Source organism: Caenorhabditis remanei, chromosome II (assembly GCF_010183535.1).
Source record: "Caenorhabditis remanei strain PX506 chromosome II, whole genome shotgun sequence".
In the NCBI taxonomy this organism is placed as follows: Eukaryota; Metazoa; Nematoda; class Chromadorea; order Rhabditida; family Rhabditidae; genus Caenorhabditis; species Caenorhabditis remanei.
Window position 1 is genome coordinate 11,680,676 of NC_071329.1, and position 25,692 is coordinate 11,706,367.

Sequence of the window (25,692 nt, forward strand, 5' to 3'; positions counted from 1 at the left end):
CACCTTCAACTTTGTAGTAATCTAAAAAACCGCCTTTGGTCTTTTAAACAAATTTTTCTCTGCTTTTAGTAAAAAGATGCCTCATTTTGTGTATATTTGTGTGCTCTTTTCGATACCGCCGAGCCGGGAGGATATTGCTTTCTATTGCTCTTTTCTTGCATCCCACCCTCACATTTATAATTGCTCCGCCTCCTTCTTTTGCTCTCCTCCCCCAGAGCTCTTTGCTCTTTAGCCATTTTTCAAAAAGAGGAATGGAAAAAAGAAATGAGAATGACTACAGTATACCTCCAAATGTCAAGATTATGCAAATGTGATCCGAAGAAAAGGAAATTGGGAAATATTTTAGATTAGATTTTGGTTTTTTGCCATTATTTATTCCGCCGATTGAAATCTATCAACACGATTTACATTTATATTGATTCTGTATCTTTCGTTACTATTCATCTTGATTTACTCTTTGATCTATCAATCTTTGTTCTCTTTTTCTTTTTCCAAGCGTCTCATTTGATTACTGTAACTTCAGAATCATATCTGTTGACCGACTATGACAACAAAATAAGTCCCTCATTCAACAGTTATGACAACTCCGGATTCGGACAGTATTGCGGATCCATTCGGCGGCTCAGATCCACCTTCAGCACCACTAACTTTCCGTGCACCGCCCGTCTCAAACTGTGCAAAATCTATAATCGATCGGAAACTGAGAAAATATGCATCAGAAACATCATTTGCAACTGAAACTGCCAGTGAATCAAGTCTTGAAAGAGAAGTTCCAAGTAGATCTAGAGTGTTCACAGTGAAACCAGTTGGAACAAGAACTCCTGGTGGAATTGTATTGACAAATGGTGCAAGTAATAGTAATAATTCAAATAATGGAGGTGTACATCGTAGTAGAAGACGACATGATTCGGATGCAAGCGGATCTGCCAACTCGGAAGCTACTGTAGCTTCTGGAGCCAATACGCCAAGAAGATGTCACTTCAGAAGACCGAAATCAACAAGTGAAATGCATCAATCGTGTACATCTGCAACAATTCATTCATTGGAAAGTCATCATAATGAAGAACGGAGAGCAAGTCATGTCTATATGATCGACGATGATTCAGTTCATGAATTTGAGGATGATGATGGTAGGTCAAACGAGAACAGGGTTATGAAACGATAACTGTTTGTGGTTTATCGAATAATCTGGGGGTGTCTTATACGGTAATTTGGTTTTCTTGAAATGTCCAATATTTTTTATGTCAAAACTTTGGAACAGTCTGATTAAAATTCTCTAATTTTTTTCATTTTCCTTTTGCTCATCTGGTGTTGAACCCAACTCGACGCTTGTCAAATCACGGTTTCACCTTCTTGTCTATGAGCTGTGTAATCACTGTTGAATGAAAAAATATCCTAAAACTCTGATATTGCCCTCGGCGAATTTAGTTTAGATCCCAAAAAGTGCGTTCACTTTTCGAAAATACATGATTTTCAATATATGCCCCCATAAGAAATTCTTCTGTTCCACCAACCTGCTTCTTCCTTTTTCTTCCTTCTTTCTTTTCTTCTATTATCTTTTTTATTTCGTCGTGTCCACACTCATACGAGCAGTTCTTTTTGAAAACATGCTCCGAATCCTTGTGCTCCAATGGTAGTAGTGAGACACAACGAGCCAGCAGCTCTTGTGCTCATGACACTTTCATGAGATATGAGAGAGATACTCTTTGAAGAAAGTGAAGGACGGAAACAGAAAGAAAAAAAAAGAAGTTAAAAAAAGGAGGAGCTCGTGTCATCGCAAATTGAATTTCGGCGTGAAAATGCTGAAGACGTCTCGACGAAGAAGCAGAGGCTTCTGATGACAGGAGAAGAAGTCGTTGTGACGAGTGGAAACAAAATTTGCGTTCATTTCAACTTATGGATTCTGATGCTCCATTCTTCTGCTCCGACGTCTTCCTTTTCTTTTTTGACGCCTTCGATGTGACAAGAAGAAAAACGAGAAGAAGAGACAGAATCAACAGAAAGAAGAGATACTCCTTCTTCTTCTTCTGTGTCGGGTTTCTTCCGGTAATCGAATTGGCTCGTCGGACAGATTGTGCCCCGCGGGGGAAACGGCTCTTTGAACTCTTGAGATGACATCCTCTTTTTTCTCTTTTTTACAAAACATCTGAAGATTATTCATAAGCATTTGGAGAAAACGAATAGCCCATCTCCAACGGATTGAGTCTTTTCGGATTGAAATAGATTGGAAAAAAGGAAAACGACGAGTGCTTCAACTACTTTAGATCCTAATCATTTCGTAAAGTTGCCTGCAAATCAAAAGAATTTGAGACTGAAAATATTTAGGGTTCCGAGTTCGCGATGTATTACAGTATCCAGTGGTAATGACTCATCTCAAAAAACAAGATATTCTCGATGCGAATTTTGCAGAAAAAGCTATGACCAAACATTAGGGTCTTGTAGAATTGAGCCACTTTTAACCGATGACTTCACTTTTTGTTCCACTCGTGTAACTACTCCAGAAAAGCGAAAACAAAACCATCGAAGTGATTCATCATCAGAAGTTTTCAGTGGACTTGAATTCATTTCAACTTCAAAGCGGCTTCCCAATTCAATCGTTTCGACCTCATTCTGTACTTTCGTCGATAATTCTTTCAGAAGAGAGTTCCCCCTTTCTCTCTCTCCTCCGAATCTGAAGAGCCATCATCAGAACTCGCCGCAAAAAATCGGACGATGGCGCCGTCGACTTCTGAATAAAGGGAAACGAGAAGATAGAGAAAAAAGCAGTCTCGAAATCCGATTCATCAATCCCATAATATGCGGCCGAGGTTCCTCCCCCTTCTTCGTTTTCTTCTATTCCTTCTCTTTTTCTTTTTTTTCTTGTCGTCAACGACTCAACTGAGTAGTGAATGGAATGGGCATGAAGTAAAAAAGGGGCAGGCAAAAAAGAGAAAGAGAGCGTTGAGAGAGAATCTAAAAGTGGTTTGTGCTGCTACTGCTGCTCGTGAAGCTCCCAAGCCCCGCCCACAACTGAGAAGCAGTGCCCCCTAGGCCAGTTCATCGTGGACGGCTCCTCGACTCAGTCCACTTCTTCTCAATTTCTTTCATTACTTATTATTAATATTATTGTTATCACTTAATTGCTCATGAATGTCACCAATGTGAAGGTGTTTGTGTCGAATGGCAGTGTTCGGAAAGGATCAGACGTCGACTCGTACCGTACACCACTTGATTTCGCCAGTTGCAGTTCGGGTATATCAGAAGAATATCCATTACTTCCAAAGAACGGAGATGATGGAATTAGTCAAGGAGGTATTTATATCAAGAAACCAGATCCCAGACAACGGGTGATGGCTAGAAGAACATCCCACACACTTTTGTATGTACCCGAACAACGAAGGATATCAAATGTTTCTGGAAATTCGGTAGCGTCTTGTCCTCCTGGAACAGTACAAACTTCTGGTGAAGAAGACGACAAAGTTCCACCTGCTCCATCGTTTTCTCTTCATTTGAGCCCAGTTGGAACAAGAAGAAAATCAGTGCAAACTGGAGCACCTGCCATTGGATTTCGTCCTCTAAAAACATTTGAACGTCGGGCAAGTCAACCTACACTTCAATTCGAAGCCAAGAAAGCAGCAGCAGCAAACAGTGGAACAAGTTCTGGAGGAAATGGTGGTGGTACTGTAAATCTGATCAACATGACTGGTCCATCGACAACTATTCCATTGCCACCCGACAAAGCAAAGATGCTCACAAAACGTGTATCATGGTTATCTATGAAATCATTACAACAAGAAGAAGCGAAAACTCGTAGATCAAGTGCATGTGGCTCTCCTCGTGGTGGTTCACCGAGTCGAACACTATCACAATATGGATCTCAACCATTTCTAGCAGAAGATCGTGATTTTGACAGTGATACTCCCCCATTGGATACACTTAGTTGGAGTAACGCTGGAAGTATGTCTACTGTTTCTTTTTTCCCCTTTTGTTACTACTTTGCGAGTGTTTCTTTTGAGATGTTTCTCCCTCCATAGAGTTGTTTTATTGCGCTTAGAAAAAAATCTCATACTATTTTATTGGGTAGAATAGACGAAAAAAGGGACAAACTACTGGACCCTCCCCCACGCACAACAAGAGGGTCCTCTTCTTTCTTCCTACATAAAAAGTTTGGGGTCCGGCGACCGGGGCGTTTCTCTTCGGCGACGATGAAGAAAAAGGAAGCCGGCGCTTTGAAGAAGACCAATTTCGGTTGATTGAAGAGACCAGATGAGGCCGAAGCTTTTCTAGAAATAAGGGGGAAACTGAGTATTTATATAAAAGAGACACTGAAAATATTGAAGATTTCTTACAGACGAATATGATAATGTGACTCTGATGTATGCAAAACATGAGAAGATTCCGATGAAGGACTTTGGTTCAGAGATTCGTGCGACCATGGACATTGATCATTTGTTGAATAAGGTGAGTTAATGTCATTCAGAAATTGTTTCTGGACTCACTAGTTTTGACAAAGGACACGCTATTTTTGCTCGTTGTCTCTGACAAAAGACCCACTCAGAATGGGTTCTTGAAAGAGCAAAAGTTAGGAGAACTAGAAAAAAGTCTGATATATCTAACTGTTTTGAAATAAAATTGAACTGAAAGTACGCGTCGGATAAAACAACAGCTAAAAATCCCATAAGTTGTTTTTTCTAGATTTCTAAAATGATTTGAACCTGAATATCTATTTTTAGTAGAAGCAATTTATGTGTTTTTGCAGGCAGTACTCCTTCTCGATCTTCAGGAGACAAGTCTTGAGGAGATTTTTGCCAAGTGAGTTATATTTTTGTCTTTCCGAAGAATTCCCTTTCCCCTCCATCTTCTCCTTGTGATCCAAAAAGCTCCGGAGGGAAAAAGACACGCATTTTTTTGTCATCATCACCATCTCATAAGCATAAGTCTAAGTTTGATGGGCAAACGAAGGGTAGAAATAGGATGAAAATGGAGTTGGATGCCGCCTCTCTTTTCTTTTCTTTGGACAAAGTTTGTGTTGGTTTTTTTGATGAATAATTAATGGAGATGGGAAATGATCGAGTGGAAAAGAAGAGGTGGCTTCGTATGTCTACAAGACTCGGGGAAGCTCTGAATTATAATTTATGGAGATTTCGAATTTGGAGATTCTTATAAAAAGAAAGGAATGAAACTGAAATAAGAAAGAACAATGAAGAATTAGAAATTATTTTGCATGCGTTCTTAGCTTCCCTTCTCTCCGAATTGTTGTTGTTTTGAAAGGAAGGAAGTGCTTTTCTGGAGACGGAGAGGATGATGATGATGATCGTCGTTGTGTCTTGAAGCAGTCAAAAAAAGAAAAAGATCATCATTTGGGACCAAAACAACCAAAAATAAACGAACTATTCTATGGTTTCATTTGTTTCAGAATCATCCATGAGATGGATATTCAAGAACCAGAATTCACAAGTGAACAAGTCAGAAGTGTTCTTTTCACACAGGATGCTGGAAATCAATGTGAGTAAAAAATGGGGATTGAATAGGATGAATAGAATAGGAAAGAGGGGTTTTTGTCCGAGAAGAAGTTTCATGATGGAATTATTTATGAAATAGTTTCGGCAGCCCTGAGTATCTGAGGTTCAAAAAACTATTAGCTGAGTTTTTATGATTTTTTTGCACGGAGAGAGTTTGAGAAAAAAAAAGTTGGGGAAATAAAAAATGACTGATTCGAATTATGACTGCTTGAAAAGACTGTAATTACAAAAAAAAAACCACCTGATAAGTGAGCGTGTATTTAAAGATAAAGTGGGGACCAGTCTAAATTTTCAGCACTTCCAAAAATGAAGTGTTTCGTTTTATAAGAAATGATCGTATTCTTTGAAAATAGCTTCAAACTCTTCAAAAGAGTTAAAAAACTCATTATAAACTGAAATTAAACTAGAAACTTTCAGTTCACATCCTATCTCGAACAGTTCAATCAATTTGTACGACCGGATCGGTTGGTGGAAGTTTCGATTACGATCAGACGTGGATTTGTGCGCTGTAAGTCCATATATCTTCTCCCCTCTTCTTTTTCTTCTTTTTTTCTTTCTCAATTTCCGCTTTTTCTGTCTGCCAAAGTAATTTGCATTCAATTAATACCGGATTTACTTTTCTTCCTTTTCTCTTCTTTTCTCTTCTTTTTTCTTCATTCCCACAAAAAAAGACGGAAGTCGTTTCACCCAAAATTGTTGATGAAACCGAGAGACCCTCCCGGGGTTTTTTCTTTTCTCATTGACATTTTTCCAACTCTTTCTCATCCGAAAAAAATTCTTCCCGTTTTCTTCGATTTTCTCAGCACCTTTTATTTGATTTTGCATTAACAATAAGGGTACACGGAACCATTGAATTCGCAACAAATTCGAAATTTCTGAGCAAAGCGGGGGTTCAACTTGGAAAAAAGTGACGAGTTAGACAACAAAAAAAAAGTAATTTTCAGATGTATGCTAAATACAGTACAACATCGTCACGTGGCGATTGCTCGTCTTTCTCATCCGACCAATTTGGGAAGAACAATGCAAGATCTTCGATTTATTATCATTGTGATTGCACCAAGCAGAGCGGTTAGTATTCACAAAAACCAACTGAATTTAATGTGTTTGATTTCAGAAAGGAACAAAAACAGCACTCGAAACAACTCGAACATTCGCAACTCTCTTTGCTGATATGGAGATTCGACAGAGATTAGTTATGGCTCAAAGTGTTGAACAATTCCGATCAACGCTGTTATCAGCAGCCAAAGAATTGGCTATGGACCAGAATCAATGGAGAGAAAGGAAGTCTTCGATTCATTTGAGTCATGCAAAAGAACAAATTGTAAGTGATATCTGCAATTTTAACATCTTCAAATAATCACTCATGTTTTCAGTTCGGACCAGAAGCGTGGTATCCGTTCCGGGGGTTAAAAGATGAATTCAAACGACGTCTTGCCATCTATCCATCGGATTATCTCGATGGAATTCGGGGTCATAAAACAGTTCAAAAACTCTTCTCAACAGTGGTATTCTTGTATTTTGCGTGTCTTCTTCCAGCAATTGCATTCGGAGTTCTCAATGATGATAATACAAAAGGAGCTATTAGTGAGTTTTTTTTTAGTTTCAGAAGAGTTGTTCATTCATTCGTATCGTTTGTAGATGTACGGAAAGTGATTATTGCTCAAGCAATCGGTGGTATTTTCTTCTCTCTTTTCGGCGGTCAACCCATGATTATTCTGCTCACAACAGTGCCTTTAGCAATTTATATAAAAGGTAATTATTCCTGATTCCTAGTTCTGACTCTTAACCCAATTCTCATTTCAGTGATATTCAAAATATCTCAAGAACTTGGATATGATTTCCTTGCAATGTATGCGTGCGTCGGTCTATTCTGTCAAATGTTCTTGATACTTTACTCGGCGACTGAGTTGTGTAGTTTGATGAAATTTGCAACAAGGTCTGCCGAGGAAATGTTTTCACTCTTTATCGCAATTGCATTTACGGTCGAATCAATACGGGCAATACACAACAGTGAGATTTTTTTTAAAATGTTCTAGACTCTTCAAATTTTATGAATTTCCAGGTTTCAAAAAGAACTACAACGACTGTGACACGTCAGCAATATCAATGAAAGCGGCTAGAACAGCTCTTGATGCATTTCGAAACGGGACCACAAACACTGACAGTATCGTAGGGAATATCACAAGCAGTATGAGTATCGGAGATACGGGAAGTCTCTGTCGAAGAGACACATCCATTCTCTACATGCTTCTAATGTTTGGAACTCTTTGGCTTGGATTATTCTTGTATAACTTTCGAAAGACACCGTATTTGACAAGGTCTCGACGAGAATGGTTGGCTGATTACGCTCTTCCAGCATCTGTTTTGATTATGTCATTCACTGGATCTTATGCTTTTTCCGATATTGAAAGTGAGTTGATTCTAAAATTTTGGTTTTTAATAAAACCATTTATTTCCAGAAGATCGATTCAACCTCCGTTTCGAATTCCCTCTGATCCAAATGGCTGACATTTTCTCTCTCCCTCCATCCGGATATTTCGTGTGCCTTCTTCTCGGATTCTCCTTGTCTTTCCTCTTCTTTATCGACCAGAATATTACATCCGCAATCGTGAATAACACTCAAAACAAGCTGAAGAAAGGAACATCTCACAACTTGGATCTGTTCGTCGTTGCCCTCCTCAATATGTTCTTGTCAGTTTTCGGCCTTCCATGGATGCACGGTGCTCTCCCACACTCACCACTTCATCTCAGAGCATTGGCGGATGTTGAAGAAAGAGTTTCTCAAGGACATGTTCATGAAGTGTAAGTACCTCTCTTCCCTTTTTTCGAGTTTCCAATATTCTCCTGTTCCAGAATAATGAATGTTCGTGAGACTCGTCTTGCTTCTCTAATTGCTCATGTAATGATCCTTGTCTCCATGTTCTTCTTGATCCCATATCCACTTCAACTCATCCCAACTTCTGTTCTTCATGGTCTTTTCCTCTACATGGCTTTGACTTCATTGTCCGGAAATGAGATGTTTGAACGGCTGCTTCTTCTGATCACTGAACAGGTGAGATAGTGAATGATTCTGATATAAATCTAAGCAGCTGAATAAGATATCAGTGGGGGTGAGATCAGAGAGCAATACTAGAAAATTAGGGAGCAAGGTCACGTCTGACCTGAACTAGCGAAACTACTAGAAAGCGTTTGCACAATGTTGCAAATTCAGATCAAATTCCTACTTGCTGCTAAAAAAACATTTAAATCATTCAACTTTCAGCAAGCGTACCCACCAACCCATTACATTCGAAAAGTTCCACAACGAAAAGTGCACTTATTCACTGCCTGCCAACTCCTCCAACTCATCATTCTCTGTGCTTTTGGTTTCTCACCGTATCCATTCATTGAGATGGTTTTCCCAATTGTGTGTTTCTTCTTCCTTCCCATCCGGTTAGTTTTGAATAAGTATTTCTATTCAATCAATCCGTTTTCAGACACACATTGATTCCTCGTCTCATTGATTACAAATATCTGGATGCTCTCGATGGTCGTCACTAGATCATATTTCTTCTGAATATCCCATCTTTTTCTTTTTTATATTTTGTCCCAATTCAATAAGTAGATGAGTACTTTCACATTCTCATACGGGTGACATTCCGCTCTCCCCTCAAGTCAATCCCCAACCTTTTTGCTGTAAAATTGCTCCATATATTTCTATTTTCAACACCCCGAACAATCTCCGTTTTCCGAGTGACCTTATTTTCTTTCCCTTAATCCGAATACGATTTCATTTCCTTTCAATTTTAGAGAAAAATGTAAAATAGAACGAGAAAGAGATGAATATTTAATCAAAAGTTTTATGTATTTTTGTTTTGTAATACCCGCAACTTATCCAAAATAATGACATGAAAAATATGAAAGAGAGAACGTGATTCTAGTAGATTTCTGCGAACCATTCGGCTAGATTCTTGTCGCATGCTGGATCGATACTCACGATGTGTAGATTTGGATAAATCAAGAAGTAGAAAAGACAAAATATCACAAATCCAAAGAAGAAAAGCATCTGAAATTGAGGCATTTAAACTAGAGGTGCGAGCGATTGAAGGAGTTCTCACCTGTGAAACCCAGTGAAATCGATGCATTGTCCTTTGGGTGATTCTGATTTCCAGCATGTCAGATATATGTGATTCTGTAATTCCAGAGTTTCTCCAAATACATGTTTCCTCACATTTGAAACTAGGTTTCGACAAAATACTCAATACGTTTCTGAACTCACTTCCGCTATTATTGTTGGCCTCTTTATCCTCTCCATTCAATCCATTTGTTCCATTCGGAACTGTCAACATCTGCTGTGTTTCCTCACTTGCTGGAATTGTTGAACCTGAAAATATTCACTTTGTCATGTCACATCTTCTCATCCACTAAAAACCTGTGTTGTTCCGGAAGTTCATGCTCGAAGTCTTCCTTGCTCTCAGTCGCTGTCTCGTTGACATCTGTGACATTTCTCGGAGAGAGTTCCCGCTATCGCTTCTGAATTTCGACGTCTTTTGACATCCGAAAGGGGAAAGAGGAACTCACGTCAACATGATTTTCTGTCGCATATATTTCACAAGGGCCAGTTTGATCAGTGAGAGGAAAACGATCATAAAACAAACACCAAGATAAATATCCATTGCTTTTATGTAACTGACACGTGGCATCATTTCATTATATGAGAAAATGAGAAAGGTAATTGCAAGGATGATGGATATCATGTCCTGAAAGAAGATTTGATTTTCGAATACAAAATAAAAAAAACCTGGAATTCAGTTTCAGTTTCCATCCAAAGCGAAACCCAAGAGGTTATCACAACTGCAGTTGAAGGAATTATTAATTGGAGGAAACAGAATCCAGATGATCGAGAAAACACAAAGCAGACGTAGAGACGGGAATAATTTCCTACAACAAATATAAGTTTAGTCAGTTGATAGTTTATGTGTGTACCTGTAGCATAACTTTCCATCTGACTTGTCACGTAAGCTTCCTGTATTGTGAAATCTGGTAAACGAATCTTTTTCAGTTCGAGAGCAGTTCTTGCCCCTTTCGACCATTTGTATACAACATGATCTGCTGTGTATCCATCTGAAATTCTCGTTGCTCTAGAAGGTTCTCTTTGTTACAGTAACCTACAACTCTCGATTCCAAGTTTGCAAAGTTGTTTGTCGAATGGGAACAGTGTGAGGTCCATTGCTGAAATATTCACATTCTTGTTTGCGTCCCTCGGATGGTCAAATCTCTAAAATTTGTAACAAAAGAAAACTAACTGCATTCACAAACGAGAGATATTCTTCTGCTGTAAAGTAACTTCCCGGTCTCATCTAATCTCAACAAACTTCTGTGCGAAATCGAGTTCCGTTGTGGATTTTTGGAAGCAATCGCGTTGGGAACAAACGTGTCAGGAAACCTAAAACAATTGTTCCGCTTAGTTTGCTTCCTGTTTTATTTTTTCTCGTCTGATTATGATTGTGACCAAACGAACCATAAGAAATTGGTGTAACTCTCATGTAGAGCTAGTTCCGTTTTGTTTTTGAACAACTTCCGGTCGTATCGTAGTCTAGGGTCTCGCCACGATTCACGGTAAAATAATTCAATAGCGTAATCCTGGAATACTTGAATTATCAAAGCTGAGTAAGAGGAGTATCATCACCATTGTCACTTCAGAAACTGCTCGAATGTTACTGACAACGACTGAAACTTCCACGTAGGTGGCTTCTGTGATCAAAGTTTTTTATTATTATTACAGCGAATCATCCGCAAATTAATTACCTCCTTCGTCATTCTCTGGTACTTGTCGATGATCATATTGAATCCTTCTCAAAAACTGCAGAAAATCCCTCGTTTCTCTGAAAATGTTATGTTCATTACGGTAACCGAGCTTTCTCTATCAGTAGAACGAAAAGCAAAGAAGCATGAAGCCATGCGATTATTTCAGACTGCAACTCAAAATGTTAGCGAGAGGTTTAATAATAAAAACAAAATACCCATAAGAATCGACGCCTCTGAAACCGAATTAATTGTTAATTTTCTGATTAATATTTGGTTTGTTTGAAAAAGAAACTGCAAATAGCTAACCCAGAACTGAACACTGATTCTGTATTTGATTGCACAAAGTTCTCTGATTCAGTCATTTCTGGTCTAGATGGTGCTTGACCGTGAGTCTGAAATCATAAGAATGCAAAATTATTATTAACCGAGAGCAACTAACTGATCTGTACTTATTCGGAGCAGCTCCCCTCCCAAGTGGTTCATCATTTTCCTCCATAAAGTAGTCGTAGTGTTGGCTGATGTCCTGTCGATGGTCACGCTGCAAAAAGACTCACATAAATCAATCATTTCAAATGGCTATTTTTGGTACTCATAGACTTGTTGAAGAAAGAAAAAAGTTCAGTGCTTTCTGCCAAAACAGACATAGTTTTGACTTTGAACTTTTTATAACTGAACTAATCCAAAAATAAAAGTGTTGAGAGTTTTCTTTCAACAAAGGAAAAATTGTATTCAATACTTTCATACAAAATTTGAAGTGCATTACCGGAAGAAACAAATCGGCTGATTCCGATTAAAGGATCATATAGGTTTTCCAACTTATCTCATAACGGAAAATCCACTGACCGTAATTTCATGTTCTTTTTTGAATTGTAAGTCACGAACATATAATTTTCAAGAAAACTGATTCGATGTGAGTAATTTTTGTCCGTCCTCTTTATCATTTACGTGATACATAAGTAACCTGGCGAATCCTGAACACCAAAACTTAATTGATGGGATTTTCAATTCTTGTTTCTTTATTTTCTCAACCAGAATTTTTTCTTGAAACTTTGAATTTCTTTTGCCCTAACTTTGTTCAAACCGTACCTGTGCGTGTGGCTGTGGCACAACGTAACTGTTGAAATCTGCCAGTATCTGTTGACTCCATAACCAAATCAGTAGAAGACAAGACTCCAAATAAATCGGATTTCGCATTTCTATCTGAACTTGGAATCAATAGGTAACCGACGGATGAATAACGTTGACTGGCAGATTGGTTGACATCTAGACAAGAAGGGAAATATGACTTTTTCCTTGAGAAAAAGGAGAAAAGGAGGTCCTAAAAAAGGAAAAGAGCAGTCTACCCTAACTGGTTTTGTGTTAGGAAACCGAAAAGCGAAAGAGGGTGGAAAAGAGGGAGGAGAGTGGGCGGTCCAAATAAAAAACAATATGGGAAAATGTTCCATTGGGACTTTACCAGAAAAAAAGCAAAAGTTCCAAGATTATATACGATAGGAATGGGAATCAAAATGGGGACATGGGAAAGAATAAAATGTACTTTTTTATAAAAGAGTCGTGTGACATGACATTGTCTTCCGGGGAGGGACACCGGAGAGAGGTCTCCCATTCAAATATGACATCTGTCTCCAGAATCTTATTCTTTCATCTTTCTCTCACTCCATTTTTTTCTAGTCGCTTAAAAAAGGAAGAGGACGGTGAGATAGTAATCCCTTGAGGAAGAAGAACAAGGTTCAATTTGAAGAACGAGTAGGATGAAGGTCCTTTTTCAAAACATTTGAGCACGATTTATGAGAAGGAATCGGAACCGAACAGGAGGGAAAGATTGATTTTGACAAGTGGAAGTGTCCTTAGAAACAAAAAAAAGTTTAAAATGAAGTAAGGACAGAAAAAGAGAAAGAAAAATGAAGGGAATGTACTCTTGAAAAAAGAGAACGAGAATACAATTGATTGCAAGATCTCCCCCGACTTTAATTGGTTCCAGAGTTTGGTTTTTCTTCCGTTTTTTCGTTTTTTCTCTCTAGTTTTTTTTAGAAATAGAATGGACGGAGTTAATTCGAACGCAGCAACAGAGCTGCGGATCGTTAGGGAACTTGTACCAAGTGAATGTTTCAGAAGTTTATAAATGAAGGTACCGGTCTGCTGGCTTTGGGAAACAGGAGCTGATCGCTATTGACACCGGGTCAGACGCACCGATCAAAAAGGTTTTATTTATAAGTCCAGCATACCTGAATACTTGTGAAGTCCCGTCTTTAATGTTTGGTTTAGTTTCAAAGTTTAGTCGTAGTATCTTCTAATCACACGTACGTGTCAAATTTGGAGATCAAAACTGAAAAATGATCCGGGCTGCCAAAATATTCCTATGTATAGCAAATCTACCTAATTTGCAGGAAATATCATAAGGCTACGAAGCCTAATTTTTAGCAGATACCCTACTAAAACTCACAATACTCCCCCTTCTCTTTTTACAAGAGATGAATAAGTCTTGAAAAGAATGATTTTCGAAGAATGACTACTCCCAATGGCATAGATTTTTTGTGAGAAATCTCACAATAGCAATTATTTCTGTAATCTTCGAAAAAAAGGTGCTGGTTACATATCCGTTTCTGGAAAGCTATACTCCGATCAAGAACAATTCAGAAAAGAAAAACGGAAACAGCACCTATTGTGTTCTGTTCAATAGAAGTCGTGACGCTGCTCTCAGAATCTGTCATGATTTCGGCTGCATGGGAACGCCAACCCCAGCTCGTTAGAAAGACTGAATATCATTTGCAAAAAGTCATGATCGGTCAAACCGATATGTCGAAGATGAAAAGATAGAAGATCTTGAAAGTGAGAAAAGAAAGGATTCTTCATTTCAAAAGTATCCTCTCCTCCTTCTTCATATCGAAAACATATGCCAGAGAGCCGCCACGATGACGACGACTAATTCTGAACATTTGGATAGAGGCGGGCTTTTCTTTTTGTTCTAACACAGGAGCAAAGAGAAAGAGAGATGACAAAATGGCACGCGCGTTTTGAATGGGATGTGATTTTGAGATGAAGAAAAAGAACGAAGAAACCGCAATGACATACTCTGGAAGAGGCGTTGTCGTCGACACGGAATGAGTAAAGAAGAGAAACAACGAGGGGGTCTCTATGAGTTTTTATGACTTCATTCGAAAGTTCCAATCGCTTTTTTGTGACATCTGCAGGGAGGCATTTCTTGGGGTTTCAAATCTATTCCACACGATATTCACATCATTCGGTTAAACAATGAATATGCTTTCTGAACATGAATGCTATTCTCACCAAGTTTTTACCACAGAATTATTTTGACAACAGTATTATTAGACGGGGAAAAATCTACACCAATAATTCAGCCATCATCAGTTGTTTAGCTTCTATTTCAAAACGAACTGCGATCCCTGCGTACCTCGTGGGAATTCCAAGTTTACAGAAAATGAGAATAGTCTGATTAAAATTGCTAACCTAAATCCCGTTTAATCTTACTTGAAACTGCTTTTCTTCACGATTAAAGGTGAAAATTGGACTGGACTCTGGGAAAACTGAAATTTGAAACTACAACTCCTTCTTCAAATGATAAACTGTCCTGATACAGTTAATAAAACCTATAATTTATGTTTTTGGTACACAAAAAATCTGATATTGCGTCAACATCGAAATATCTATGGCATTCTCCCTACAGATACCCTAAGAATCTCCCACGCTTCTCTTAATGTCACAGAAATTCTGCAAAACGGATTGCTGAAATTCTCAAATGCCACATGACTCTAACAGCTTCGTTCATTCCGATTCTCAATCCTTTTTTTCTTCTCAACGACAACATCGTAAGGATGAACATAACCATAAACATAAGACTCACATCAAAGTTAACATGTATTCTGTTCCCGTTTCACACAATTATATTTCGTTTTTTTCTTTACGATATTAGTACCAGAATTCTGAGGAATACTGAATAGATTTTGAAGGAATTGAAGAAGAAATGATGAGAAAACAGGTGGCAGAGCCGAAGAGAAGATGAGGTTTGAAATGGAAATAGTAAAGTGAAAAGATTCAGAAAAAGGGATTCGGAGAAGGGACTTCCGAATTCGATTGTTTCTAAGTGAAGAAGGAAGTGATGGCTTCTCGCATTCGTGTCTCGTAGTTTGATTTACGTTCATTTCGAGAATCGAAAGTAGAGGAATGGCAGGAATTCCAGAAAATTGGACAATTTTCTTGCTTATCTTTCCTAGCTTATCTGGAATCTATGTGTTAATGGTATTTCTATCGATCGAGTTGAAATATGTTCAAAACTTATTGAACAAGATTTTAAATGTTTTTTGAGATGAAATGTTCATTTTAGAATCAGGAAAAGAAGGCACACAGTATGAAATAACCCGCAATTGAAATGATGTCACTAGAAAATAGAGAGAGATAAGTTAATCCCATGAATATGTTCGATTAATTAACCGGAAGAAGTTTTGATTGTGATCTTCAAACATTTTCGACAACTTTAATACAACGTCTTCGCTGACTGATCGATGTTTCCTTCCTAAAATAAATTTGTTTAATTTCAAAAAATTTAACATTACAGCTTTATCAGCCAAACGTTTTTAGAATTTAAAAAAAGAACATACCTTTTGACTGACCCAAACATCGTATTCTTGTTGTTTTTCGAAAACAAAAGAACCCTTTATTGTAGTCAAAGACTAGTTGACTCGGTGTTATTGATCTCTCGAGTCCTAGAAATTCTTCTACTCTTCGTAACTGAAATAATTCAATTGTATCCAATCCAATCAATGGGAAACTCACTTCATGCAATGGATTTGCTCTAAAAACATCTCCATTAACGAATAGAAAATTTTCAATTTTGAAATATTTTAGCCATTTTGAAATATGCACATCGTAAAGTGAATTGGTCATTGGCTTGTACTCCATATTAATCGTCTCCATTCCAGCTTCGTCCGTTCGAAAAGCTTCAACGGAGAGGACTGGAAGAGACTTGTTTTGTTCTAATTTGTTGTAGTACACCTGAAAAAATTGATTCAAAAAGTATTTAGAACTATTTCCTGCACACCTGTGTGAAATCACTGACTGTTCTATAAACCGGATGACGGACGATTAGAATAAGTTTCATATTTGGATCCATTTCATAAACACGTTTCGGCACATTCTCATTCGTGAAATACGCTGGTGTTTTTTCAATGACTACCTTCAATTAATTTTTAGATTCATATAGTTTAAAGGATAATTATTGAAAAATAGAAAGGTTAACTCACTTCATCATCACTTTCCACCTCGGGCATTTGATCTCTATACCAATCATATCCAAGTGAGTAGTTTGCATCAAAGAAATGAGTTTCTCTCCGAACTATTCTAACTTTTGGATGAAGAGCAATAGCATCAAGAAGAGCACGAGTTCCTCCTTTACGAACTCCAACGATTAGTGCGGATGGAAATCTGAATGCAAACATTTTTGAATAGGTTACTTTCCTAAACTTGGTCTTGACGGGTCACCTGATATAATTATTTATTACCAGATATCTGTCAGGAGTCATCAGAAAAACTCACTTTTTCTCCAACTGATTGAATGATTTTAGTTCCTTGTTGAACCATAACTTGAATTTGAAATTTCGAAAGAATAAATTATACTGTAATACACACATCCCAATTGTCAATAGACAAGCAATCACACATCTTGTCGAGAACTTTGCCATTATTCTTGTCACCTCATTCTCTGAAACAATTCGATGATTTGGAAAGGAAGACATTGAAAACGATTATGCCGAAATGAGCTACTCGTGCACTTAGTGCTCTTCCCATTTCTCAATGAAAAATAAACAGTTTGAAGGGGATTTACCCTTGGGGAAGAGATAGAGAGAATGAGAAAAAGAGTGAAGAAATCTACTCTCAAACTAATACGAAATATGTAAAAAATATAATGAGCGGTCCTCGAAAAGAGGTTATGAATTAATTAGAAGAATATTATCGGAGAATGGAATTGTGGAGAATGTCTGATGGACAGAGAAGAAAATAGAGAGAATGTGGATGCAAAAAAGTTTATTTGAGTAGGGTTGGTTTCACCCAGATTTATCCAAAGAGATCAAATAAACAATGAAGAAAAAATAAGTTATTCTGCAGAAAAAGAATAACTCAAAGCTTGGAGGTTTACTTTTTTTGGTGCAGAGGATCGTTTGGCGAACATCAGCTTTCAGGTGTTAACTTTCGGGAATAGTTTCCTACTTGGTGAAACTTGGTGAAACTTAGTGAAATACTGGGTCTACAATACAACATGATAATCCCCTGTTCTGCACTGGACAATTCAGAACTGAGAACTTTGAAAAAGGCTCCATCGAAAACTCAGAATACGTAACTATTTCCAGACAAAATTTTGAGAACTATTCTAGGTATCTAGTGAGTAAACTTTCAGATTCCTGAAGAAACGAAATCATATCAACACTTCCGGAAATCCTGACACTAGTTGAACCATGTAAAGTATGGGACATGTCATCGAAACGACCTTCACATCCAAATGTGACCCTCACTTCCTCTATTGTTGCTACCGTAAACATGGTCATGACACCAAGAGTGAAGAGGGTTCATTAGCATAATGAGAGATGATGTACAATGGTCAAAAGAGGCAAAGTTGACGATACTTCAGAATTGCAACTTTCCAACCAATCGGATCAAAATGAAAACGAAGTGAAGGGAGAAGGTGATAATTGAGACAAAGAGCAGGAGCATTTTTGCTTCTCTCCTGACCCGTTTCCTTTCCACGTTGTGTATCACCATCTCATCTGTCATTGTCTCTAGTTTCTCTCCCTGATCTTCTCACTATTACGTCCACTCCTTCGGAATGATAAAGTGTGCGGGAATAAGAGACGCACAGAAAGCATTCTGGCGAGCAACAGGCAGACAACTGATGAAGAAAACGAAACGAACGGACGTGGATTAGGACTAAACTAATGATGAACGGGAAAAGACACCTGTTTCAAGTTTTTTGGGGGAAACAAATCGCATATGAGAAGAGAAAAGAAGAGCGGAAGAGTAGAAAGCGACATTTCATTTATGTGCCACCAGCTGGTAAAGATCCGACAAGCGGTTTACGATGTGTCATAGTGGAATCTTTTTTCTTCCGGCCTCAGAGGTCAGTTCAGGTCATCTCGGTTTATAGATATCAAATTGTTTTTCATCGAGTTTATTGGTATGTATTCGAGAAATTTCTGAAATAATACGTACCAGGAGCTTAGCAGCATATTTAGAGGGACAAAAAACAAGAATGCATACATAACCAGCAGACTAACCTACCGTAAAGAATGTATTATAACGGCATGCCGTTATATTTATCAACTGCCTCCGAGAGAAATTTTGTGGTTTCAGAAACTATTTAAAATTGAACAGAAAACGTTTTTGGAGGTTCTATTTGCTGATCTAGAAGAGAAGTTAATAATCACCCTACTTCTAATAAGAACCACAAAACATTGACAACAAAACACCGGGATAATCAAATTCATGAATTCTGAGTATGGTTGGGGTGCAGTTATAATACAGTATTTACGGTATCTTATCTGAACTGATCGCCAGAGCTACCTCAATTAGCGGTCTATATTCTAGTTGCCAGATTGCAGCTATCTTGCTCATTATGGACAGTTTTTGGTTTTTTTTTTTTTTTTCAACTCCAGGACCAAACCAACGTGTTTCTCGCATCAGATTTTAAACGGTTCTATGATTTTCATGGGAAATGTCGCAGTTTGCAGGTTCCCCGAGATTCATGTCATATTTTCTCACAAAGAACACATTCCCGTGAAGCGAATTAGCATTATCTATCAATCATGTTGTCTTGCCCTTTTTACCCTTCCCACTGACCACGTTTCGATGATTATTAATGAGAGATAACGAAAGAGTGAGAGAGTATAGAGAAAGAGAGAAATCCATCCTGTTTTGGATAGAACATTCATCTCATATATCCAGTGAATCATTTCTAAACAATCATCATCTCATCGTCATGTCCATCCTCCGTCACGCTCTACTCGTCTCTATTACTCTAACTGTAATTCCAGCACAATTCAATATTCCTCTACCTTTCGGTGGGATTTCATTGAATAAAAATGAAAAAGGAGAGGTTTGTAAAACTTTGGGGAAAAAGAATAAAACCAATAAAAAAGAGAATTTTCAGCTGGAAATTGGCGGAACTCAAAACTTTAATATTCTTGGTTGGGGAGCAAATCGAGATTTCAAATTGACGACTGGAAACGGAACATTCAAATTAGATAGTAAGTGGAATTAAAATGAATGAAAAAGAAGATTTGTTTTGAAAAACGATGGAGAACAAATGAGTATAGAAATTCAAAATGCATTCAAGCGTCCGAAGTGACTCTCGTTCCTTCTTCTTGGCTCATAAGCTTCACAATGAGCCATTCATAGATTATTCTTCGAAAAAGAGACACAGAAATATACAAAATATATGCTCCGAATAAGAATAAAAAATGGATCTTCTTAAAAGTAGTCAGTTGTTTTTTGTGTTTCTTTTCTTTCGAAACTTCTCATCCGTAAGGAATCTAGTTTGACAGGAATCGAGAAGTACCATAGTATCCACTATGAAACAAGCAACAGAGAAACAAAACATCTAGGTTTTCAAAAAGAAAACGAAACAGTTTGAAAGCAGATGTAATTTGGAAAACACACTGAATCACTGTAAATCGCGATAAATTTCCCATGCCCGTCTTTTGAAACCGAGCAAGTGTGAGCATAGTTTCGGAAGGCTTCATTTTCAAAATGATGGTGTGAGTCGTTTTCTATGTATTCATTTAGTTACATTGAACGTGCAGCAATAAATACATCTGACTTTTTGATTTTCTGCTTTTTGAACACTTTTTTCCAGAAACCGACGAAGCAATTCTGAATGGATCTACTTATGGTGGAAGTGGATCAATTGGAGTGGATGAGAAAACTGGATTGGACTTTGGACAGAACTTAACATTGAATGACAAGAAATTGGTGGTGAGTTGAGAGAAAAAAGAAGAATGTGAATGAAACTCTTATTCAAATTCTTGCTACTCTGATATTTTTTCTCATCTTTTCTCTCATCTTCTCTTTTTTCTGAATCTTATTTAAATGAGGTTTTGAGATGTTGTGAAGATTCTAAAGATCCAAAGTCTAGATTTGATTTGTTTTGTTTTTCAGGGAGGCCTTGGAAAAGAAATGTCCTTTTTCGAGAGTCTGGCTCAACTTCTGAAGCCACCAGCAGAACCAAAAGAGAGAACGGAACTGAAAAATCTCTGAAATTTGGAACTATATTTTCTTGTTTGGAACATTTTGTGTCCTGTGGTCAAGGTCAGCTTTAACAAGTAATTGTTGATGAATTCTATTCAGTGGGCGGAGTCTAATTACGATTCAATTTCTGACTGTTATCAATTACTTTTGTCACTTTTTCCTTCATTTTCCTGTACTTCTTCTGTCAGCTGATCTTCTCATTTCACTTGTCATTTCTTTTCTTTTATGGATTATATCATTTCTTGATTTGATCATTTGTTTTAAAGTTTTCTTGTACTTTCTTGTTTCTGAAACTTAAAGAACGACTTTTTAACCGTCAACTTATAATATTTGTACAAAATGTTTTGAAAGTTTTTTTTTCAATGAAGTAAGATAGAAATACGTTTGAGTTTTTAAACAAACTATAATTATGATCTGATACTTAATTTTCCAATGTAGTTAGGAAGTTTTCGACCAGTTTCTCAGACTCTTCTGAAAACTCTAGTAAATTTTGAACTTCCGATGAGAAATTAATGGAGAGCCATCAGAAAGATGAATCGTTCCAGCATTCCTGAACAAAAAACTAAGTACTTGACAAGCGGAACAGCATAATTCTATGAAAGTTCACTGAAACAAAGAATCATTTATCTGAATCAACCGATTCAAGTACAGTCTATCCACCCTCTCAAACCATTCGGAAACTATTCAGTTTTTCATTGGTTTCCCACAAACATTTCCTATTTTGCATCGTGTTCCAATACAACTTTATCTCTTTTTTCTTGCCATTCTCGATTTTATTTCCTCTCATCTTCCCACTGGTCATACAGACACTCGATTGACCTTCACTTTTCCGCATTTACAACAAAGCCTTGCCACTTGAAAAGATGCCAACAACATACCACAATCTTCAGTCTCGAATCAAAAAACCGTTTCACTTCCGTACTTTTTAAGTTTAACTTATTTTACAGTTTTACAGATTCAATTAAACAATGAACCTTCTCATTTCTCTTCTTCTACTTTCGATTCTTGCTCATCTCTCTTCTCCTCTCGGCGAGCTTCCGGAATCGGGAGTCTTCGAAGATGGTGAATCTCCGGAAACATTGACGTCTTCTGAATCTGCACTTGTTATGAATTCTGGAGTTGTTGGAAGTGAAGATGGAGAGGATGTGACTGCTTCAGATGGACCAACACCTCCGTTAGCTGCCCCATTGAGTCCTCTTCCAGAAATGAGTATTCCAGTTGCAAGACCACCAGGTATCTGAACCTTGTCATCTATATACCTAACTTGCTTTTTCAGGTTTCCGTCCGCCAACTTCATTCGTACCAAAGAAGGATTCAGGAGAGCACCCAGAACATGTCAATGTTGGAGTGAGTTTTTAAACTGACAGTTTCCGATTTCTGATCTGAAACTTCAAACTCACTTCCGGTGTCTACTTTCTAAATCCTTTAAGACCATATTTCAAATCATCGTTTTTCAGTTTGTTGTTCGTCGTGGCCGCGCAAAAGTGATGGGATTCTCCAGGAGGAAGTCAGAATCTTCAGACTAAATTTATATTTCGTCTCTCTATTTTCTCTGTAATATTCTTAACAACTGGGGTTCCATTCATGGTATACCCCCATCTTCCAATTTTCTCTTTGCATGTTTTTTTTTCAAGTCTTTTGCTGTATATCCGACTAGAAAAACCTTCTTTTGCAGAAAAAAACTTAGATAAATAAGACGATTCTCTGCAGAATTTTTCATGCGGCTAACAAGAAATTTAGCAGAATAAAGGCTAAAGACAACATCAATGATTTCAGTTAATTCTGCTGCTTCTCTTCTTTTTATTCGTTCCATTCTCTTCTTGAAACCCGCGTGACAATCCATCCATCTTTGTCCGTCGCCGCAGAAGCGGGGGATGATATCATCAGAAGACGTTGCTAGATGCAAGCAGAAGACGTCGTTGTGTGTTTCCTGCTTTTGTGAAGAGCAGACGCCGCCGGCGCCAGTTTTAATAGTTTCTTGCTCCTCCTAGTTTTTTTGGGACGAAAAAAGTGGTTTGGCCAACCACGTTCTCGTTGCTTTTTTTGTCCTTCTGCATTGTCGTTTTCCAATTTCTTCTTCTTCTTGTGTTGCAAAAAGACACATCTCCATATAACGTATTCTGTGTGCAAGTGAGTGCTCATGTCCTCTTCTTCGTTTCCTCCGGGGCACCCAAAAAGAAGGGTCTGAAGAAAGAAGAAGAAGAAGAAGAAGCAGAAGACGCTGGAGAAGACGGACGGAGGAAGAAGAAAAAGATGGAGTGTTGGCACGGAATTTGAATTTCATTCGGGTGTTTCGACTCCATACCGGCAACAAAATTTTTTGAGTGACCCTGCTAAATGTTTACAAAGAAAAAGTGAGTAAGTTTTTTGCAAATTACTCAAAAATGCCAAACATCGCGTGTCATTTCAACAATTGGGTTATCATTTTGTTATGAAGTTGGTTGGAAAAGAGAAAACTTCGCTCTTTACGGAAGTGTTGATTTCATTTTGAATTCTGTGAAATGGAGAAAGAAAAAGAGAGCTTACCCCCGTAAATAGAACTTTTTCAATTCATTTTCAAGCAGTCACATTGTTGTTCTCTTCATCATTTTTCCTTATTTCATCTGATTTTATTTTCATGTTCACAAAAGGTACTTTTGATTAGAATCGAAAACAAAAAGGTCTTTTATGTTATTTTTCGTTTTCCAGAGACTGAAATTAACCACTGCGAATTGCAGTTGACACAATCTGATAGGCTTCAAAATATCTACTCTAGAAAGTTACAGTTCAGCAAGGGACAATTTTAAATTAGGTGATGTCGTGGAAATTCAACGAAAATTGTATTCAAATACATAGCAATATGCATGATGCCTTCCAGCCATGTCGATCTTTTTCTGAAACTTTTGAATATTTGTAGGCCAATACCATAATTGAGCTATTTCGAACTCCGAGGATAATTTGTTTGAGTAAATCTTTACCTTCAAAGGCCGTAATTCCCTTTTTTGATTGAGCAGAGAAATTCTTACAAATCCATTCCGCTTTTTATAAATTATTTTAAGTCTTGTTATTTATAGTATAACAACCCCTTTTTAGAATGTCACCTGTACTTCGACGCCACGCATTCGAACTCTCAACTGCTTTTGTGAACGCTTACAGTAGAATCTTTTTTCCTAGAATAACTAATTCTTCTGGAACTCAATGTTAGCCTCTTCTATCATATTAACAGAATTAGGTTGTGTTTTTGTTTTTCTATATACTTTACTAAATTGAATCTACGCTTGTATATAACATAAACTCGAAACAAAAAACCCATTCAACCCAATTGCTCATTCCAATGGGTACAACTGCTTTCACATGATCTGATTCAATGACACTCTTCCGGTCTCCAGACTGTAATGCATCCATGTGATACAGTTCTGATGATTCATTCATATTTGACTCCTCCTTTAGCCTCCGAAAAAAGCAACGAAACAAAACATATACAGTTTCTCTAGATCATCTTACATGTGATACGAAGATCACAACGGCTCATTTTTCTGTGTTACACTGGTCCTCTTACCCTCCGAACCCTCTCTCGCTTCTCCCCTGATGACCCCCAAATCATTCGGACCCAAAAGAAAAAGAAACACGTGAATTTCACACGTTGGGTTCAATTGCCCTTGGGTTTCGATGCTTTTCCATTTCGTTTGTTTCGGTTATTTTCGTTTTTCTTCTTGTTGTTCTTTTCTTTTTCTTTTCTTCTTCTCTTTAACATCTTTCTGACACCTTTCTCTATTTGGTTCTCGGAATAGATTCTCTGAACTGATATCAGCTCTTCGTCTTCTCTCACAAGAGAGAACGACCTTGGGAAAACGATGTAACCGAAAAAACAATCCGTTTTTGGCATGGAAAATTATGAGAATGATCGAAAATCGAGACATAGATCTGAAGATGGCATATTGAGAAAAGACAACATTTTGTCATAGACACTCTGTCAATCTGTCTGTGAAAATAGTCTATTGATATCATGCATTTCATCAGAGGAAACACGCTTCTTCCTATAACAAAAGACAGCTGTTTTATAACGGAAAGGGGGCAAACAATTTAAAAAAGAAGCGTGCGTCATGCACTTTCTGTAAATTGTTTTGTTTTTGTTCCACGGATGCTTCCTGATGGAATTTTCGGAGAAAAGCAGAAGAATGTTGTGATTTAATTTTGTTTTGCTCGTTCTCAGTCTTCTTTTGTATGTAATTCAATTAGGGTATACTGTAGTTTAATTGAATTTCAATTTCTTTTTGTTTGAAGTTTCGAAAAGTGAAATCCGACTGGTGATAGCTTTGCGAAATCTGCTGATTTAATTGACATTGAGTCAACGTTTTTTTCATTTTTTTCAACGAGAGTTAGAGTTCATCAAAGTAAACTGTATTCGAGGAAGAGGCGTTTCAAAATAACAGTAATCTTTCGAAATTTAACAACCAGAAGGCGCAGAAAAGTTTAAATTTTCGCGTGTTTCAGTTTTTCAAGCTGTAAATTTTAAGTTTTAAGTAAAATAAATTCAAACCGATGCCAAAACACTCGTGAAATTCCGACAGGAATTGTTTTGAACATTAATTTGATTATATTCTATACAACAAATCGCTGAGCATCATTTCAGATGTTTTCCTATAAGGAATAAACATTTCATTCTTTCCCAAAACAAGTCTCCTTTTCCAGTTTGGTCACTGGTTTATTCATGATGAAAACAGTTTTTATTCCTCATTCCCTTTTTCTCTCCCTCTTTCCATTCTCTTTTTCATTCATGTTCCCATTCTTGTCCAACTTTTGTTTCACATTGATCATACGGTGCACACGATCATACTAGAGACATTAAATGAATCGGTTTGTTGGTCCTTCTCTCTCTTAACCTCTAGTTTCGTACCCCATTTGATTCCCTCACTCTCCCCTCTATTCTACTCCCATTTGATTCATTTTGTGGTTGTTTGCATTACTTTTTACTGCTTCGCTTTGCTAGCCGTTTGGATGGTTATCATTGGAAAATTGGACAATAATCATTATCAGTCTATCATCACATTCTCTTTCCCATCCATTGTTCTGCAATTCGGGGAAATTAAAATTTGGAACTGAATTTACTGATAACGAGAAAAGACTATTCGATCTGTACACCCATTTGACAGAATTTTTTAATTCTTCTTGG

At 37.5% G+C, this 25,692-nt stretch overlaps 7 protein-coding genes across 7 annotated transcripts; 4 read left to right on the forward strand and 3 right to left on the reverse strand.

Moving 5' to 3' along the window:
* Positions 1-577: 577 nt before the first annotated feature.
* On the forward strand, positions 578-1,165 carry GCK72_006182 (uncharacterized protein; the record flags this gene model as incomplete). Its single annotated transcript, XM_053725512.1, has 1 exon — positions 578-1,165. The coding sequence occupies one exon, from the start codon at positions 578-580 to the stop codon at positions 1,163-1,165; it is 588 nt and encodes a 195-aa protein (XP_053589706.1).
* Positions 1,166-3,125: 1,960 nt separating this feature from the next.
* Positions 3,126-9,041, forward strand: GCK72_006183 (uncharacterized protein; the record flags this gene model as incomplete). The annotated part of the gene is made up of 15 exons (XM_053725513.1): positions 3,126-3,936; positions 4,331-4,440; positions 4,739-4,791; positions 5,396-5,484; positions 5,919-6,009; positions 6,446-6,569; positions 6,616-6,822; positions 6,875-7,085; positions 7,140-7,253; positions 7,305-7,511; positions 7,564-7,911; positions 7,961-8,303; positions 8,355-8,553; positions 8,764-8,933; positions 8,978-9,041. 15 exons carry the CDS (start codon positions 3,126-3,128, stop codon positions 9,039-9,041), a joined length of 3,141 nt encoding a protein of 1,046 aa, XP_053589707.1.
* Positions 9,042-9,417: 376 nt separating this feature from the next.
* GCK72_006184 (uncharacterized protein) lies at positions 9,418-10,710 on the reverse strand (the record flags this gene model as incomplete). Its single annotated transcript, XM_053725514.1, has 8 exons — positions 9,418-9,546; positions 9,599-9,672; positions 9,760-9,864; positions 9,913-10,013; positions 10,062-10,240; positions 10,318-10,421; positions 10,467-10,604; positions 10,653-10,710. The coding sequence occupies 8 exons, from the start codon at positions 10,708-10,710 to the stop codon at positions 9,418-9,420; spliced, it is 888 nt and encodes a 295-aa protein (XP_053589708.1).
* Positions 10,711-11,109: 399 nt separating this feature from the next.
* GCK72_006185 (uncharacterized protein) lies at positions 11,110-11,784 on the reverse strand (the record flags this gene model as incomplete). Its single annotated transcript, XM_053725515.1, has 4 exons — positions 11,110-11,234; positions 11,289-11,365; positions 11,595-11,680; positions 11,728-11,784. The coding sequence occupies 4 exons, from the start codon at positions 11,782-11,784 to the stop codon at positions 11,110-11,112; spliced, it is 345 nt and encodes a 114-aa protein (XP_053589709.1).
* A 3,996-nt stretch (positions 11,785-15,780) lies between these two features.
* Positions 15,781-17,038, reverse strand: GCK72_006186 (uncharacterized protein; the record flags this gene model as incomplete). Its single annotated transcript, XM_053725516.1, has 5 exons — positions 15,781-15,819; positions 16,080-16,298; positions 16,345-16,479; positions 16,547-16,727; positions 16,839-17,038. 5 exons carry the CDS (start codon positions 17,036-17,038, stop codon positions 15,781-15,783), a joined length of 774 nt encoding a protein of 257 aa, XP_053589710.1.
* Positions 17,039-19,272: 2,234 nt separating this feature from the next.
* Positions 19,273-20,549, forward strand: GCK72_006187 (uncharacterized protein; the record flags this gene model as incomplete). Its single annotated transcript, XM_003113630.2, has 4 exons — positions 19,273-19,389; positions 19,444-19,540; positions 20,149-20,267; positions 20,451-20,549. The coding sequence occupies 4 exons, from the start codon at positions 19,273-19,275 to the stop codon at positions 20,547-20,549; spliced, it is 432 nt and encodes a 143-aa protein (XP_003113678.2).
* A 959-nt stretch (positions 20,550-21,508) lies between these two features.
* On the forward strand, positions 21,509-22,066 carry GCK72_006188 (uncharacterized protein; the record flags this gene model as incomplete). The annotated part of the gene is made up of 3 exons (XM_003113444.2): positions 21,509-21,773; positions 21,817-21,887; positions 21,998-22,066. The coding sequence occupies 3 exons, from the start codon at positions 21,509-21,511 to the stop codon at positions 22,064-22,066; spliced, it is 405 nt and encodes a 134-aa protein (XP_003113492.2).
* Between the last annotated feature and the right edge of the window lie 3,626 nt (positions 22,067-25,692).